Below are 17,915 nucleotides of genomic sequence, written 5' to 3'. Positions count from 1 at the left end.
CAGAACGCTTAGAGCAATATTAAGTGCATTTTGGCTCGAAGATACAGAAAAGGTTTAAACGAAAAAACTAGATTTTTGTGCTACAGGCCATCTTCTTTATAGAAAACAAAAAGCATCGTTTAGTGAAACTTATGATGCATTATGAAGTATCAAAGCTATTCAGTAGGTTTCAAACTTACTGTCATGGTCAGAGTTGGGCGAATGTCACAGCAATCAATCGTAGACTCTTTATCAGTATTGAATTTTTGCGGACGGTTAAATCCGAATATTAAGCAATTGTTTTTAAATCGCGTCAACTTTCTCAAGGCTAATCTTTTTTTGCGAGAGCCGCATGTCAAGGGCCCTTCACCGAAATCTATGGCAAACTATAGTAATTTAACCGTGTCATCGAACCGTTTTGAGCACATGCACACTTTGCTTGATCAAATAGTGAAAACTAACAATTGGTTAGTCGCGCTTTTTTGGAACAATAATGTAATTTCAATCCAGAGTGCTTATTAATATGGCAAAGGTGTTATCGTGGATCTTTCTTCGCGAGGTATTATGGTCCTTTCAATTTTAGCTCCAAGGTGCAGGTGAATACAGATCGGATGATTTTCAGTATGCTGAATACCATATACGCCTGACATTCTTAATACAGTACTTTAGCCATTGGTTCAATTAGAAGCTACTTGCTTAATTTTGCAAGCCATCATTTGATCAAATTCCGGTTCACATGTTTCTCAATGTAAAATCGATATAACCCTACATTTAATATTTCAATGCACCATATGCAATAAATGGTCTAAAGTTGCAAAAAAGCGCACACTATAAAACGAACGTAAAATAAGTACGATGATAATTTTTAAATCAGGGCAAGTTCCAAGAGCTGCCATGGTCAATGATAGAGTAACACCATGCGAGTATTCTTGGGGACTTCTTCAGTAAATGCTCTCAGTTTTTCTTCGCATATATAGTACCTCAGTTACACTTATGCTTTTATGCATAGCACGATCGTTTTTATGAGTATTTCGAAATATCCATAAAGCCCTTTCTTAAAGTATAAAAAGATAAAGTTTGATGTTTAGCCATTAAAAAGAAATGACAAAGTATTATCATAGCATCGCATACAAGACCTTTTATCGTTACCAATATCTTTCTTGACATAAGTCATATGGCGTTATAACTTTTCTGATATCGTTGGAATCTTTACATGGCGAAGCTTGTCGTTGATACTTTTTGTGAATTGTACAAGTACTGAGACTATCCTTTTTTCTAGCCTTGAATAAAACACCATCGAATTTGCTTTAATTACATTACATAGAACTCTCTTTCGAACCATCCAAGCTCTGTACACAATTATTTGGAAGGTACAACTGATTCACAACAGGAATGAGATGAGTACAATTCAAATTCGTAAAAGGGTACTAATTGGAGTGCAAGTTCGACACTAGCAACCACAGTAATTCCAGCTGATCGTATAAGTTGCTAGTATCCTTTCGAGCATGGATTTATTGCTATGCTTGTCCCGGGAGTTCATCGAACACCAACTACAAATATGTGAATAGCAGTAGGTAAGCATGATGGATACATCGATTAAAAAATTTTTCTGTTCTACTGTCATATATCTCGTTGTCACGTCGATGAAGCCAGCATCATCATGGATAACGAGAGCAATACTATAAAGTGTTCGAAACAGTATCCGCAATGATAAAGGGTGCTTTATTATGAGCATGGCGAAATTCAAAAACATAAGTAGACAACGTCACTGGCTCAACTTCAGTTCCTTTAATAATTGTATTGTAACGGACACTATGAGATTTGTGCTTCTATAGATTTGCTTTAACAAATAAGGTGTTTAAGAAGTTATGTGAAATGGTTCCCCCTAGTCCTTTCGTAAAGAGATGTATGGATTTAGTAACAAAAGTGCAATACTTGAAAAAAGGAGCATTTCATGTAACCTTGTCATATTTGAAGCGTTGAACATAGAACCAAACTAACTATGAATACATACGGTTTTTTAATTATATTTATACGTACGTGAAAATGGCTCACATTCACATAATAGCCATCTCGCAATGAAAACCTCTCTTTTATACTAGCGGCACTTGCTGGATATAGCCACATCTTTTTATGATCCTCTACCAGCTCAGCTTACCTTCGAAAAAGTATTGAAAGAAACTCGTACTTCCAATGATTAACTTTTGAAGTGTTGTTTAGTCTTACTGTCTTTTTACTTTTTATTTTAATTTTTTTTTTTTTTCAAGTCAATTTGATCATATTTACAAACATTCCAATCGTTTTCGGTTGAAAAAACATATGATTCGATTTAATCAAACTACGTAAAACAAGTTGGCAATACCTATATCTAAAATATCTTTGCTACAGCATTGAGAAACATTGCCACCCTCTCGCTTTTGATTAAAATGCTCCTTTGAATATCTGCTGACATACACCCTATAAATAAAGAATTAAAATAATAAAATGGACCAGATAGAAGAAAGAAATTAACGTTTAAAGAATGTTTAAGAGTGATGCCAACTATTTCCTTGATTGAGCTATAGCATTTCAACTGACGAAACAAGATCGAGATAATTAGAAGGCAGCAATGTAAGATATGTGCCATATTATAAAACTTATACTGAGGTTTTTTCAGTTTGATGTAGCACTTTGTATACAACAGTTGTTTCTTATAGCTTCAGCCACAATCGTCTTCAAGTTAGTTTTGAATTATATGATCAATATTCGTTTCGCTACGACCATAGCCATCTTCAACTCATCTTTGTTTTGTACGTTACATTTACAAACAGTATCAAGTGTTAAAAAGAGTGACTGTATAAATCAATACTTTGATCCATGTGTGATTTGCATGCAATAGAAAGGGGAATAATATTTTTTATTGATGGTCATTCTTTTGAGTAGAGGGGAATAGAATAAAGCTTAGACAGGATACCGATATGGAGCAATGGTTTTATCATAATATACTTATATGTGGACGAGATTATTCTACTTTTTAAGGGTGCCAATGATAGCAGAAGGGGCATACTTTTGAACAACATCAGGCTTGTGCATCATATTGAATTCGGCAGTAGCATCACGACCAGCATAAATCAAGATAGCCTTCTTTCCACCGGGATGATCAGGAAGGAAGTTGGTAACATCTAAAACTTGGCCGTTTACTACAACCCAGCAATCGTCAGGCTTATTATGTTTAGCGACATCCTCGAGTGTATATTCGCCCATTTTCTTGGGTTCATCTGCTTTCTTTTCCTCATCCTTTGGCTGTTGTGCTTCGGCAGCAGCAATAGCACTGGGAGCTGCCTCGATGCTTTGGTTACCACCTTGTTGCTGTTGCTGAGGTAAAGCGATATCCAAACTGATGACATTATTAGGATGGACGACAATATTGAGACCAATACCACCGTTCAAATGCTGACCAATGGCACCCAAACGCTGTCGAGCAACTTGTGTTGGGTTGCTGTTATTCACCAAGTTAGAGAATAAGTAACGGGAAGCAGTTTGACCAGCGACACGACCAAATACAACACAACCCAAAAGTGAAGAGCCACCAAGACGGTTGGCACCGTGAACACCGCCGCACATTTCACCGGTTGCAAAGAGACCAGGAATAGGTTGGCCTTGGGTAGATTTGATTTCAGCATCAGGGGTAATTTCGACACCACCCTAAAAGTAAGTACAAATCTGTTAAGGAACCCGCTCTCATAGACAAGCTTTGTGAAAGTGTGTGACAATAAACTACTTACCATAGTGTAGTGAAGGACAGGCTGCATGAGGGCAACATAAAAGTAATCAGTCATTTTGATAGGAACATTATGGAAGAATCGCTTTCCCCAAGGATCCTTCTCTTTACCCTCAGCAATACGGTTGTAGGTTTCGAAAGTTTGTTCAAGGTGTTGAGGTGAGATACCCATTTCTTTAGCTAATGCTTTACCATCTGCGAATTTCTTCATCAAACCACGACCAGCATAATGCAAACAATGCCACTCAATTTCTTTGGATGCAGCTGTGTTCAAGATAAGACGAATAGGGAACTTGTTCTTATTCATCATACCAGTGACATAATCACGATGTCCTAACTCGTCACAGAAACGGTTACCATCAGCATCTAAAAGAATACCACCGCATCCACGAAGAGCTTCAGCAGCTAAAAACTTGACTTTAGCATCAGGCTCTTTGGGATCCACCAGACCAGTAGGGTGAACCTGGACTTTTTCCATGTCGATTGTACTGGCTCCAGCAATAGCGGCCATTTTAATACCATCACCTGTACAATGGTCTCCGTTGGTGGTGGACAAATTGAATAGCTCAGGACGATGCTTCTTCAAGAGCGAGTTGTCAGTGAAATCAGCAGCGTAACCACCAGTAGCCAAAATGACGGGACCATACTCCTTCTTCACGGGGCCGTCTTCTTTACCGTTATTGACCATCACATATTCAACACCGATAACGTTGTTGTCGTTATCTTTGATGAGATTAGTGACTTTAGCTTTTTTTATAATCTTGGCACGAGTAGGTTGACTAGCGGCGAAGTCTTCAAGACCCTCCATGAGGGCGTAAGTGATGGTCATACCCGGGAACTGTTCTTTACCACGATGAGTACGTGGGAATGAATGGCCACCTAAACGAGCGACAAGCGACAAATCGAGCTCAAATTTGTCCTGAAGCCATTCAACAGCCGATGCTGAACGACCAGTCAAAACCTTGATGAGTTCAGGACGAGCTAAATCACGTGCAGATTTAAGAGTATCTTGATAGAATTGTTCAACAGAGTCTTGAATGCCCTGTGCAATTTGCGTGCGTGTGAGGGCTCCATTGATACCAGAAGTTGCTTTGGTGGAGTTGCCACTGGTGGAAACAGGGTTGGTTGAGAATAAATTCAAAAATTGAAATTTTTAATAGAAAATAATAAGATGACTTTACCCAAAGAAAGGATTCTTATCGAGCAATAAGACATTACCACCATGTTCAAGTACTGTATGAGCAGCAGAAAGACCTGAAAGGCCACCACCAACCACGATGATCTGATTATTAAGGGACATGCTTCGAAATCAAGTGTAAAAGACTAGTAAAAATGCCTTTTTGGTTAAAGATAATATAAGGAAATTGGTTTGAAAAGAGAAAAGAGAAAGAAAAAAGAAAAGGGAAAAATTATCAGTAGTTCCTTTTTTTTTTGGCCCTTCAAAAGTCAAACTTAATATTATAATTATTTATGATTTGCAAGTCTGTACTCACGCACACACTCGTACTCGGCACACAGTGTAGAGTGACGGTTAAACAAGGAGAAGGCCAGAAAAGGGCATTGAATGGAATCAGGTGGATATATACACACATAAGCATTAATTTCAATCTTTTCCCACTAACGGACAAATTTGATAGGGCATTAAGCCACAAAACTTTGTTTGATCTGATTTGATAATAGAATTCATGTGCCTCTCTCACACTCGGAAAACTGTAAATCTGTACACTTTGTTCCTTTTGTTTTGCATGTGACAAAAAACATGTCGTTTTATGCACTCTTCCAAGAATTCTAGTGGACATTTGCTTGTCCTTTTTCTAATCTTATTAAGCTGTAATTGTTAAAGAAAGAAGAAGACGTTTGGAATTTCAACGGTATAGTTTGCATGTTTTCATAAAGGGAAAATGAATGGTATAGTTTGGTTAATAGGCTGATTTTTGATGAAAGGAATGTACAAACGACTAAAGTAGGAGGTTACAAAATAGATAAGGACTGTGGTAAACAAAAATCAAAATAAATAAAATGAGTGATGAAAATTTTGGGTATAACGAAGAGTATGTGTATAAGGAAAGGGGTATCGAAAAGATTGGAAGAGTTTGAATAAGCATAAATGTCCTTGTTTCGTTTTTCGGCATAGTTCATGTTGTCCGTAGTCAGAGCATATACAAACAAAATAACGTTTGCTAAGTGATGATGGCATAGGTTTATAGTTGTTTCTGTATACTAGTGCATTATCAGCTTTCTTTCAATGCACTTTGTCAATGCTAAAAAGCTTGTCAATATTCTTCATCCAATCAATCATGTCAGCTTTCGTATTTGCTTGTAAAATGTAAGCATTATTGTTCGTGTATAACGAGAACACGTTATCACGCTATACGAGTAAAAGTCGAAAAAACGGATGATTAACTTTATGTTTTGAGTGATGATGGCCTTCCCTCATTCCATTACCTTGATCATTTCTTCAAGCGCTTTATTATAGTCAATTCTAACATTGGAGACGTTAATAATTCCTTCTTCTTCAGTCTCACGTTGATTCTTGTAAATATAGATGTAAGGTCTTAAAATGCGGATACGTTCTTTTAGTGACACAAAATAATAGCCAAAGCTTATGCAAAGATATTAAAGCCCACTGAAATTACCTGCGTAGGACAAACCATCTTTTTGTCCATCGGTCGTCCAAGGCATTTTCTTGATAGGTTAAATAACCTTTCTTCGTTATATTATCACTATAAAGGTGCAAAACTGATATTAGTAGCTCCTCCTTTTTTTGCATAATACTAAAAAAAAACCCCCCAGAAACTCACAATTCAGTAACAAGTTTGACTTCTGCTATTAACTTCTGAGTAGCAAGACTCATATTTTTATGTTGATTGTTATGTGTTGTCATTCTTTCGTGATAGGACTCAGTAGCAGAAATAGGAGGGCTTTGGCTAAGCGTTATCTACATTTACCAAATACATTTCAGTCTTTTGAAAAATATCTAGTATCAATGTCTCATGTTCTTAACCATTTGTTCATTACCTCTTTATTCGTACCCCATCGGCTGGTCCACAGTCCAAGCACTTTTCGTAGCAACTCCGCTTGTCGTGCGGTCAATTTATTATCAACCGACGAGTTGATAGCTGTTGATGACGCACTGGACGTTGTTGCATTTAAGCTTGTCTGGGATCTTGCTGTATGAAGCATAAGAGCTTGTAAAGTAGCTGTTACTTTCTCTTTTTTTATGATGCTTTCCTGAATTTTTTGGAAATCGCTGATCAAGCTAACACCGCGAGGTTTCCAACAATCATTATCCTGTTTTAGTATTTCTTCGCCCGGTATGTATTTGGAAGTAGTATTCAGTCTCCACAATTGGCTTACACGCCGTGTCATAGGAGGTCGAAGTTGGATTAGAAAGAGGCCGCTACACTTTGTCATGTATCTACTGCAGTAGCCATTACTTTTCTTTCTTCCAGATGATGACGAGGGAGAAGACGACGAAGTGCTGGTACTTACAGAAGATAATAATTTACGTAATGCAAATTGATAAGACGAAGCTGAAGCCGAAAGGGACAAGGAAGAAGTGTCGCGGCTCTGGATGTACACAGATATATCCATCTGGCATTCAATAGGTTTGGAAGTTTTACCGGGTACTTCAACTTCCCATGACAGGCTCATGAGAACTCGAGTCTGGGAAGCTGTGGGTCGATTCAAGAATAAGCAATCATGTTGCGATGAATCCCAAGCACCCTGGGCTACTAAAGTGCTCGTACCATCGTTGTTGTATACTATGGATTGCTGAGGTAGTAAGCTGATAGCGATATGATCATCATTATGTTTATATGTTTCGCTATCGCCATTGTAATGATTATTGGCTGACACTGATGCACTCGAAATCGGATATTTGCTTTTATGATGAATGATACGCCCTTTGGCATCCAATAGACGTATATGACCCAGTCTAACATTCGACATTTTTGTCCATGAAAATTGCCGGCCTGATGTATGCGAGAGCGTGATTACAATGCGCCGCTGCAACCCTTGTTTGAGTATGAAATACCCTCTATCTAAAGAATTCTGTGAACGAACAAGTACGGGTTTGTAATTTCCGTTTGGCATAAGTTCGCAAATTTGAATCCAAGCAAGAACATCGTGTCTTTCTGTTCCTAATAATTCGTTTTCAGGCCTACGCTCGAACGCAGTGTGAGATTGCTGCTGCTCAGCTCTATTGTTGTCCGGATTTACAGACGATAGTGGTAGCCTTTCTATCTCTCGTTGGTTATCCCATCTTTCCATGTATTTTAAGGTGGCAGCAGCTACTTTGCCATACACCTCAAAATTAATCATTTTGTTAAGGAATACATCTTGGGTTGATTCAGTCACCATGATGGATAATGTTTGACTTGAATTCAGCAGGATAGAACTCGTACCAAATCCGCTTGCAGGCTTGGAAGCGAACAATCTTTCAGTCTGCTGCTGTTGAGATGAAGACACGCCAAAGGAAGAAAGTCGATATTGGACATGAATATCTGTAAACTCCTGTTCATTCATGCCTTTTATTTCTAATAGTCGTACTTCAAATAGTAACTGTTGGCCGATTTGTATAATGCTTGTTTCATTATTGCGACTGGAACTGATAGCTGTTCGTGGAGAGTTGCTATTTTCTTTGTTTTTTTCTTCATGATCACCATGTATGCCTGGTTCTGTTCGCAGGCATAAAGGTTCTTCTGTCAGATATTCTGCTAAGCTATTACTACTGCTTTCCTCGGATAGGAAACCACTTTGAGCAATAGGTGACACGAGCAACACCAGCTTGCCTTTTACTTGGCCTGTTTGACGGCATACAATACTTACTTCACTTTCGTAAACTTGTGGTTGATGAGAAAAAGCTAAATTGCGCATAGAAACAGCTGCACTTCCTATAAACGAATAAGTCGGGCACGGTGTTTCATAGAAAGGGTCTTCAAAATTTAAATGTTGACGATAATGAGGTCTATCACTAAATTGGCGTAGATTACGCATCTTTTCCAAGCGTTCTTTCATTTTCTCCAGTGACCATGTGTATACACATTGGTGTTTGTGATCAATAACTTTGACGCCGATACATGGCTTTGGTGGGGATGATTTCAACTTGTGCTGTTCAACATTATTACTCGTCTGCTCTTGCTGCGGTTGACCAAAGAATGCATATTCATCCTCCTGTTCGAATTGATGCAAAAGCCCGGTTTTTTTCTGCTCCCAATAAGACTTCAAATTGGAAAATCCTTCCTCTATGATGGTAAACTGATATGTAACATTCTTTTTAAACTCGCAAGAGATAATATTAGCTTCTTTCAGTAAGGCAGCATTCATTAGAACTGTTTCTGCCATGCTGACGTTGCGTATCCGCTTCCAGCAATATATTGTCTTTTGGATCAGCTCTTTTTCGCGAGTTGAGTAGGTGTAAACGTTACTATCTTTGAGTAGTTGATCCATTGCATTCATATCGGATGTTATGCTGCTGCCAATGTTGGTAGGACTATGAACAAGCATGGAAGACATACGGTGTAGCTTAGCTTCATAGAATTCACGCTGCTGATTGAGTTCTCTTTGATGTTTCTCTTGAACATCCTTGATCAATTTTTCCTCATGAATTTTGAAAGTCTGTTGGTGAAGAGGCGAGCTTACTAAGCTTCCGTTGTAACGCAGCGTTGAATCAGTAAAAATACTTCCTGCATCATCCACAACTGTGGTAGCAGCTGTTGACAACCTATGAAGCGAGTTTGTATTCATAGTGGATAAGGATGTAATATCGTCACTGTCAGTGACACTGCCAGCAAATATGCGGCTGTTGGTTCTCGAGGAACGTCCTCTACTATTACGAATCCGACCAATATCATCATACAGCTTTTCGATGTCTTCATCTTTCAGTCCGCTAAAATCGTTCTTCTCTGAAGAAATAGCGACATTATAGTAACTACTGCTATTTCTCATGGCCTCTGAACGAGCAAAGTTCCAATCAATGACTTCTGTTGTAGGAGTAAGTGGAGGCAAAGGAGATGGTGACGACACAACTGATGTATCTAGCCCAGTAAAGGTGCCTGCATTATTCGCAGCGGCTATATCCAATGAAGGTAGAGAACCGTCCGTACTGTATGCACTGGCAGCAGTCATTCTCAGCGCATCATTACTTCTTTCGCGTCGCACCTCTTCCGGATGATTGAATCGGAATATATGGTGGTGGCCTAAAATAATCCTGTACCCATTTTTCAACCTTGTAGGTTCATGAATACGTATACCGTTCACCATGGTAAGAGCATCCTTATTATCAGTAGGGTAAAGTGTGACTATGTCAATACTCTCTTGCTGCTGTTTTTCGACATCTCCGTCTGCGCCATCTTCAGAGTTTGGTGATAGCCGTCGTTCTTCTTCTATCTCGAACCAACAATGTTCGTCAAAGATTGTTGCGCCACTCAGTCGTATATCGCAACTGCTCTCTTTTTGACCTACAATAGTCTTTTTTCCAGGTTTAATTTGGTACATCAAACATTCTGACATGAGTGGGTCTTCATTCAAGTTGACAATGTAGGGTATACTCTTGGGTGTGTAGATACCCATATCATTCTTATCAATGGTAATACCGAGCTCCTTTAATGCCTGCTCGCGTTCAAGTTGTATCTGTTGCGTCTTTTTTAATTTCTCTTCCCAAGTTTCGTTTAAATTGGCTAGCAGCTTCTCAGAAGATTGAAGTTGTTCGACGACTTCTTGTTTCGTCATTTTTTTCTTATTACCCTTGCCATCGTCGATGAGTAGTACTTGACTGGATGCTGAGGATTGAGAAGGTACAGGATTGGGTACGTTGCCATTGTTACTACTACCACTACGTCCTCCTTCATTGGACGTCGAGCACTGTTGCAGCAATGTTTTTGATCCCGATAATTCTTCTACTACTTCAGGCGCGTATACACGCAATCGATCTCTTAAAAGTGTCAGTTCCTCTTTTAATTCGCGTATCATTTTAGCATTAGGGTCTTCATTAACAACTGCCTTGTTTTGGATCTTTTTTGCTTGATCGGCATAACGCAATGTACTGAGTGTTTCATCGTAATCTGCAGGTGAAATAGCAGCAATCATGGCTGTTTTAGAGTTACCGCCCAATGAATCTTTGAGTAACCACGTCAGGACGGAATCACGATAAGGTATGAAAACATCTTTCTTTTTGCTGTTCTTTCCGTTTCCTGATGAAGCCAATGATTGGTCTGCTAAACTGGAAATGACTTTACCGAGCGTTGTGAGCGATTTGTTGATGTTGGCGCCTTCTTTTAGCCTAGCACCTGTTGCACCGGTGCTATTGGCGCGTTCACTACCTGCCAAATCTACAAGACTATAAACGATAAAGCAATTGCAAGGAAGCCTCTTTAGTTTCTTTTATGGACTATTTACAATGTATTCCTTGGGATGAATTAACTTTCAAGTCTTACCTAATTCTAGCCACTTTTTCTGTTTCCAGCTTGGTCATTTCATCTAACCTCGTCTGCGTCAAGAACAAGGTGAAAACAGCATGTGACCGGGAAGACGTTTCATTCATGTTTGTAGCAGCAACTGTTCTTGCTTTATTTCCTTCATCCATTAGATGATTGATGTCATCAAACGATCTCACTACTAGTCGAGATAAATCTTCGACATAAGGACCCAAAGATGGGTGTTCACGTACTTTTAAATTGCCTTTGTTTTTTGGATTTAGTAAATCACGTACTTTCTCGTTATAAATTTCAATGTAGGATACTTCGACTCGATAAGTCAAAGCGGTGTCAGTATTGTCAGCGATGCGAGTGAACAATTCAGAGCAAGTGCGAGGAATAATACCCTTATCCTCGCCATAGCCCATCATTGAATACGATTTACCAGCGCCAGTTTGCCCGTAGGCAAATATACAACAATTGTATCCATCAAATGCATGATTGAGTAAATCGACACCCAAATCATTGTAAACACATTGCTGATCTGCATAATTTGGATCATTTTTGTCGAAAGACCAATAAGATTTATCAAATGTGAAGGATTTGATATCCTCTTTTTGTTGCTGCTGTTGGTCGGATGTTGCTGGCTTGCTGATAATAGTTTGGTCGCCTTCCATTCGAATCAGGCAAGTTGCGCCACGAGCAAGCTCTAAGTAGGATTGTTGATTTTGTTTTGATACTCTGTGAGTGGTCTTATTCAACGTACTATGTCGGGATCACTGTGATAGTCTTACCTCTTGAGTTTAACGGTCGACATCGAACGACTACCTTTATGTTGCCGCCCCCCATATCTTTTAAAGAAGGTATTAATGTACAATTACAAGACAAAGAAATGTCGATGTCGGATTCAATAATAGCTGTTCAGAATGATATGGCAAGTCGTCGATCGGGATGAAACAATAACTTTATCCCAGAATTATATTAATTCGTTTCTATGTTGCTGTTGTTATAGGCCAATCTTTGTTGGAATTCTTTATAGGTGTTAAATACAAAAATAGATCAAGATAGATGTAACAGAAAGGACTACCAGCAAACAGTCCAAAGCAAAAAGAAAAGAGAGAGAAAAGAGAAGCGATACAGAATCAAAGATTTCATTTTTATATTTTCGGTGTGCTTTATTGTGTTCTAAGGGGCAAAAAAGTACAAAGAACAAATGAAAAAAAAAAAAAAAGTGCCTCAGTTTTGTGTTACAATTCAAAAATTAGTTTCACTATCACTACTACTACTGCCACTATTAATATCGCTGCTGCTGCTGCCATTATCTTCATAGCTATATCTTCTTCTTTTAGAACTGAAGAAAAGATATTTGTCATCAAACCATCTTCGTAGTAATCCTTTGGTCGCAGGCTCTTCCATATCCTTCATCAATTTCCTGGATTTGACCTTCTCATGTAATTCAAGCTTATCAAATTTGTTCTTGTCGAAATCCTTTAAAGCAATCGATCCATTCTCATCTATAAATTTAGTAATCGTTTCCGAGAGGTTTTCTCTCATTTTACGTACTGTATTTAACCCATCAGGGTTAAATAAGGATAGGAACAGAGGGTACAATGACCTATAGACAGTCAGAATAATGATGTTAGTCTTTTTTTCCTGGGTCATTCTTCATATATATAAAATCTCGAGTGCTGCAACAAATATTACATAAGGTAAAATGATGAGCGTGCATATTGGAATGAAGACACTTACTTGTATATATCAATGCTGTTCTCTAAAAGTAATACGCACATATATTGGACAAACGGTAATAGGACCCAGACTAACAAGGATAAAGAGAAGGCATGGCTGTATTCGTGTACATAGAGATAGGCAAATAATAAAACGGAATAGAAGCCATAGAGAGAAGGTATACCAACGACAGCCACTAATATCTTCCAGGTGGCTAATACGTCACGTGCGGCAATTTTGACAGAAGACCCGGCAAGTGCTTCTTTCTGCTTTTTCTGACTGATTATCAAAGACAGTATGATGATAGGGGAGTTGATCAATAAGCTATAACGACACATGCCGAAAAGTAAAAGACCATCTGTTAGCGATGAGGTACTTTTACTATATTTTGACCTGAGTGAAGTGTGAATACATTACGCAGGAAAGCCAAAAATAGCCAAAAATAGCAGCTTCATAACGCGCGATAGCAATATAAGTGAGGCTGAATAAACTGTCATATCATCATTATATGCAATTGAGGTGCTTTTAGCTATCTGATAATCACGCAATCCAAAATATTTGAGTGTATTATTGTAGGCCTGAATGCATCGTGCTAGTTCAACGAGGCGAGGATCCTTTTCGAAAAACGTATATCCCAATAAAAATCGGCGGTTCAGTTCTACAACTTGATCGATAGTTAATTTATGTTCATCTGCAGGTTTGTATAATCGGCGAGCCGTAGCAATGATCATCAGTCTGTCATAATCTGGGGCATTCACTGTAACACTTTTAAGTGCCTCATAACCTTCATCCAACAAGCTAGCAATGGCTGCCCGTTTGTCTGCTCCTCCTCGTTGGTAAGCCTCGACAAGGTTGGGAGAAACAGAAATGGGCGCACCGTAGGAGACGACAGCTCGAGACCGGAAGCGATGAGGGTGGAAGTAATTCAGCCCCACGGGTACAATTTTAACATTCAAATGTTCGTTCTTGGCCACAGCATTTAGGGCCATGATGGCAAATCCGGCTTTTAACGGTAACATTTCTAATCTGTCATGGCTACCACCTTCTGGGAAAATAACTATGGATTCACCTTTCGTCAGTCTTTCAGTCACTTTTTCATATAAAACACTCTGATCCACATGAGGTATGATTTTATAAGGTTTAATCTGCTTTGAGGGGCTACTACTGTTGGCGTGGGTGATAAAGTTAATGGCTTCTTGGCTTAACTCTTGTTTCAATTTGATCTCAGTATCTGATATAACTTGCTCTATTTGGTAAGAAATGGATCTGGATTTTGATATAACAATGGTATCTCGTGGTGCGACTTGCCGTTTGAATTGTGTGCCTTCTCCATATAAAGTAAATTTATCATCTGCTTTGACAATCAATTTACCAACGCCTTCTGAAGCTAGATCTTGTGGACGGATAACGGGTACTAGTCATTATTAGAATGATCAATATAGCGGCGATTAATTCTTTGACATCTTACGCATCCTATCAAAACATTCAGTATAACTTACTGGCTTTCAGAGCCCTGGCGCCCCATCCTATTATTTTACGCTTAAAAGAAGATTCTGCCATTAAAGGCGAGGCATAGCGTGGGGATGATATCATCACCATTCCCGGATCCACAAACCTGCAATTATGTCAAATAATAGCATTGCTTAAGCTGTCAATTCGCAAAGTTGGTTTCTTATACGTTCCGAGAACTTACTGATTGGCATGGGGCGCAACAATGAAGATGCATGGATCGTTTTGAGGTATATATTGAGCTCCACTATCGGATAAAATTGGTATTCAAGATACGCTTCATTCTATATTTGTAGGATTGTACACTGTTATTACCTGACTTTAATTTCTCGAAAGAAGACAGTAGTGATCAGTTTATAGATAAATTTGATGCCATCATAAGCTTGAAAAGATGAAGTGTTCATAATATGCAAAAAATTAAGAGATAGAAACGATAAAAAAGCGAAGGAAAAAAATTAAAATATATCAAACAAATACTAAAAGCTTTGTCATTTTCACGATTTTCAGCTTCTTCAAAAAAGGGGAGGGAAGGAAAAAAAAAAGGCAACACCATGTTTGTATGGTGATTGGTTACACAAAAGGAATAAATTGATTTATGGCGCGTTTTAAATTGCTGGGCGGGAATCTGATAAGAACTTATTCCTCTTAATGCAGCCATCACCACGAAACATCAGTGACACTTTGCATGGATGTAATATTGATCACCAACAGCCGACTTGAATATATCAGTAATAGTGTTCCTATATTAGAATCCTCACAGATAACATACATCACGCATTAAAAGCCATCAAGATGCATTATCCCTCGAGATACAGTCGAGAAAATCATCTTACGGAGCTATGAGTTAGCCCGTGTTGTTTTAGTAAAGTTCCAATCAATAGGCACAGTGATGTAAAGCTTCATTTTGTTGATTGTGCTTGACACTCGCTGCCTCCTTTAGCTGCCTCCTTTAGCTGCTGAAAGTGGTAATAAAGTTGTTAAGGTTTCATGATGTTTTCCGCCAGCCTCGGTTCTTTTTGGGAAATTGAATCATTCTGCTGAGACAACTTGAAAGACCCCGAAAATAACAATAACAGAATAAGATGTTAATGCTAGTATTGTATGTTTGCATACTACACACAGATAGTAATTTGGTAGAGATAGCGAATAGGAGCCTTCCTTAGTAAACCCAATTCTGATTTGTTACCCAGAACTAAATGGTGTTACAGATGCAGAAGAGCTTTTTTGCCCTCATTAACCATCCCCTCTTTTTTTTAATTTTTTTATTCTTTTTCCTATTTTATAAATTGCATCGTCATTTAATCATCAGTAACGAATTTCGTATAGTGTCTCTCTAATCCATACATCAACTGATCAGCAGCAATAATGAGTAGTAGTACTAGTAGTCATAGCAGTCATTTGGAAGAATCCGTCAGTCCAGCTTTAATGAGGCTCCGTAATAAACCAGAAGCACCACGTATTGACTTCAGCGTGTTCACACAAGACGATGGAACAGTAGTTAGTACAAAAGATCGCGTTATCAAAGGTAGAATGACGAAGGAGAATAGAGAAATGAGTGTTTTGTTACTCACTCGTTGGCCCGTTTTACTATTATTCGATACTCTATTAGATGTCCCAGCACCTGCTGTTAGTTTGCCTACAGACGAAGAGTTTTGGAGCAAAGACAGACCTGGATTACCTGACATCAAATTCTTAAAAGATCATTTTTACAGAGAAGGAAGGCTGACCGAAGAACAAGCATTATTTATTCTGGAGAAGGGAACAGAGTTATTGAGAAACGAACCGAATTTACTAGAGGTTATAGCGCCTATTACAGGTACGCATCTATCGCAGTAATGAAATGACGTTACCTTTACTCATCCAAATCAAATAGTCAGTGGAGATATACATGGTCAATACTATGATTTGATGAAATTATTTGAAGTGGGTGGCGACCCAGCAAATACAACTTATCTATTTCTAGGTGATTACGTCGACAGAGGGTATTTCTCAATCGAAGTAAAGTGTAAGGATTACTATCCTAAATGATTACTCTGCAGCTAATAGTTTTCGTCGACTATACTTTATAGTGCGTGCTATATTTATGGTCCTTAAAGATGTGGTATCCGAATACTTTCTTTTTACTACGCGGTAATCATGAGTGCAGGCACTTGACAGATTATTTCACGTTCAAAATTGAATGTAAGCTGATAAACAATGAAAAAGGAAACAATCAATTAGATCAAAATACTCATTTTGTTTTTTTTATAATCACTTTAGGTCGACATAAGTATACAGAAGAGGTATATGAAGCATGCATGAATTCCTTTTGTGCGTTGCCTTTAGCTGCCATTATGAATAGACAATTCTTATGTATTCACGGTGGACTTTCACCCGAATTACAGACATTGGAAGATTTGAAGAGGGTATATCTATAAATATGTGTAAAAGGAATTATTAGCTAAAAGTGTTATTGACATGACCTTTTTCTGATATTTACTAGATTGATCGTTTCAGAGAACCACCCACCCATGGATTAATGTGCGACCTACTATGGGCAGATCCTTTGGAAGAATTTGGACAGGAAAAGACGAATGAAACATTTGTACATAATCATGTGAGAGGATGCTCTTATTTCTTCAGCTACCACGCAGCATGTCAATTTTTGGAACGTAATAATTTACTATCTATTATTCGAGCACATGAAGCACAAGATGCTGGATATAGAATGTATCGCAAAAGTAAGACAACGTCGTTCCCTTCTGTTATGACTATCTTCTCAGCACCCAATTATTTGGATGTATACAACAACAAAGCTGCTGTATTGAAGTACGAAAATAACGTCATGAACATTCGACAGTTCAATTGCTCACCCCATCCTTATTGGCTTCCTAATTTTATGGATGTCTTCTCTTGGAGTTTACCGTTTGTTGGAGAGAAGAGTAAGTTATACATTAGATTCAGGACTAACGTAAATGATGGATATCGGTATTGATTCAACACATTTATACAGTCACAGACATGTTGATTGCAGTGTTGAATGTTTGTAGCAAGGAAGAATTGCAAGACGAGGATATGTTATTAGAATCAGGCAGCGGCATGTCAAGTAATATAATGGATGATGCAGAGCAGCGTAGAACAGTGATCCGAAATAAAATTATGGCAGTCGGCAAGATATCGCGTGTCTTCTCTGTCTTACGTGAAAATTCAGAGCGTGTGATGGAGCTAAAATCGCTATCCCCTACTGGTAAATTACCGCTAGGCACATTAGCATTAGGTGTAGAAGGATTGAAGTCAGGTAAAGTCCATGTAGCTCGTATACATTTCAGTAAGGAATAAGCTAACTTTTGTTCTGAATTTAGCAATTACAACATTCGAAGAAGCTAAACGCTCTGATTTGGAAAACGAACGTCTGCCACCTACGCGTGAAGCAAAGGATCAATTGCTAAAAGAGGAGATAGATAGTAGAATACGAACGGCTGTGAATGGAGAGGATGAAGCAATGGAAGATGCCGTTCATGCATTTGAATAAACAAGAAACGTCT

General features: G+C 38.4%; 5 protein-coding genes across 5 annotated transcripts; 2 read left to right on the top strand and 3 right to left on the bottom strand.

Moving 5' to 3' along the window:
- Positions 1-53: 53 nt before the first annotated feature.
- On the top strand, positions 54-570 carry BDF20DRAFT_97665 (uncharacterized protein). The gene has a single exon (XM_053085080.1). It carries the CDS (start codon positions 142-144, stop codon positions 499-501), a length of 360 nt encoding a protein of 119 aa, XP_052932658.1. The 5' UTR covers positions 54-141; the 3' UTR covers positions 502-570.
- A 2,236-nt stretch (positions 571-2,806) lies between these two features.
- On the bottom strand, positions 2,807-5,150 carry BDF20DRAFT_888758 (FAD binding domain-containing protein). Its single transcript, XM_053082087.1, has 3 exons — positions 4,921-5,150; positions 3,744-4,845; positions 2,807-3,663 (listed from the first exon to the last, which is right to left on the bottom strand). Exons 1-3 carry the CDS (start codon positions 5,037-5,039, stop codon positions 2,986-2,988), a joined length of 1,899 nt encoding a protein of 632 aa, XP_052932657.1. The 5' UTR covers positions 5,040-5,150; the 3' UTR covers positions 2,807-2,985.
- Positions 5,151-6,371: 1,221 nt separating this feature from the next.
- Positions 6,372-11,831, bottom strand: BDF20DRAFT_907549 (uncharacterized protein; the record flags this gene model as incomplete). Its single annotated transcript, XM_053083397.1, has 4 exons — positions 6,372-6,462; positions 6,541-6,677; positions 6,758-11,078; positions 11,176-11,831. The coding sequence occupies 4 exons, from the start codon at positions 11,829-11,831 to the stop codon at positions 6,372-6,374; spliced, it is 5,205 nt and encodes a 1,734-aa protein (XP_052932656.1).
- Positions 11,832-12,349: 518 nt separating this feature from the next.
- On the bottom strand, positions 12,350-14,912 carry BDF20DRAFT_888755 (uncharacterized protein). Its single transcript, XM_053082086.1, has 4 exons — positions 14,382-14,912; positions 13,300-14,296; positions 12,904-13,206; positions 12,350-12,769 (listed from the first exon to the last, which is right to left on the bottom strand). Exons 1-4 carry the CDS (start codon positions 14,479-14,481, stop codon positions 12,409-12,411), a joined length of 1,761 nt encoding a protein of 586 aa, XP_052932655.1. The 5' UTR covers positions 14,482-14,912; the 3' UTR covers positions 12,350-12,408.
- Positions 14,913-15,816: 904 nt separating this feature from the next.
- On the top strand, positions 15,817-17,902 carry BDF20DRAFT_826215 (serine/threonine-protein phosphatase 2B catalytic subunit A1; the record flags this gene model as incomplete). The annotated part of the gene is made up of 8 exons (XM_053078047.1): positions 15,817-15,916; positions 16,001-16,207; positions 16,265-16,389; positions 16,461-16,572; positions 16,651-16,796; positions 16,874-17,312; positions 17,384-17,668; positions 17,733-17,902. The coding sequence occupies 8 exons, from the start codon at positions 15,817-15,819 to the stop codon at positions 17,900-17,902; spliced, it is 1,584 nt and encodes a 527-aa protein (XP_052932654.1).
- Between the last annotated feature and the right edge of the window lie 13 nt (positions 17,903-17,915).

This window comes from Mycotypha africana (assembly GCF_025528875.1).
Source record: "Mycotypha africana strain NRRL 2978 chromosome Unknown BDF20scaffold_10, whole genome shotgun sequence".
Taxonomy (NCBI): Eukaryota; Fungi; Mucoromycota; class Mucoromycetes; order Mucorales; family Mycotyphaceae; genus Mycotypha; species Mycotypha africana.
The sequence above is the reverse complement of the archived record's forward strand: the minus strand, read 5'-3'. Positions and strand labels throughout refer to the sequence as shown.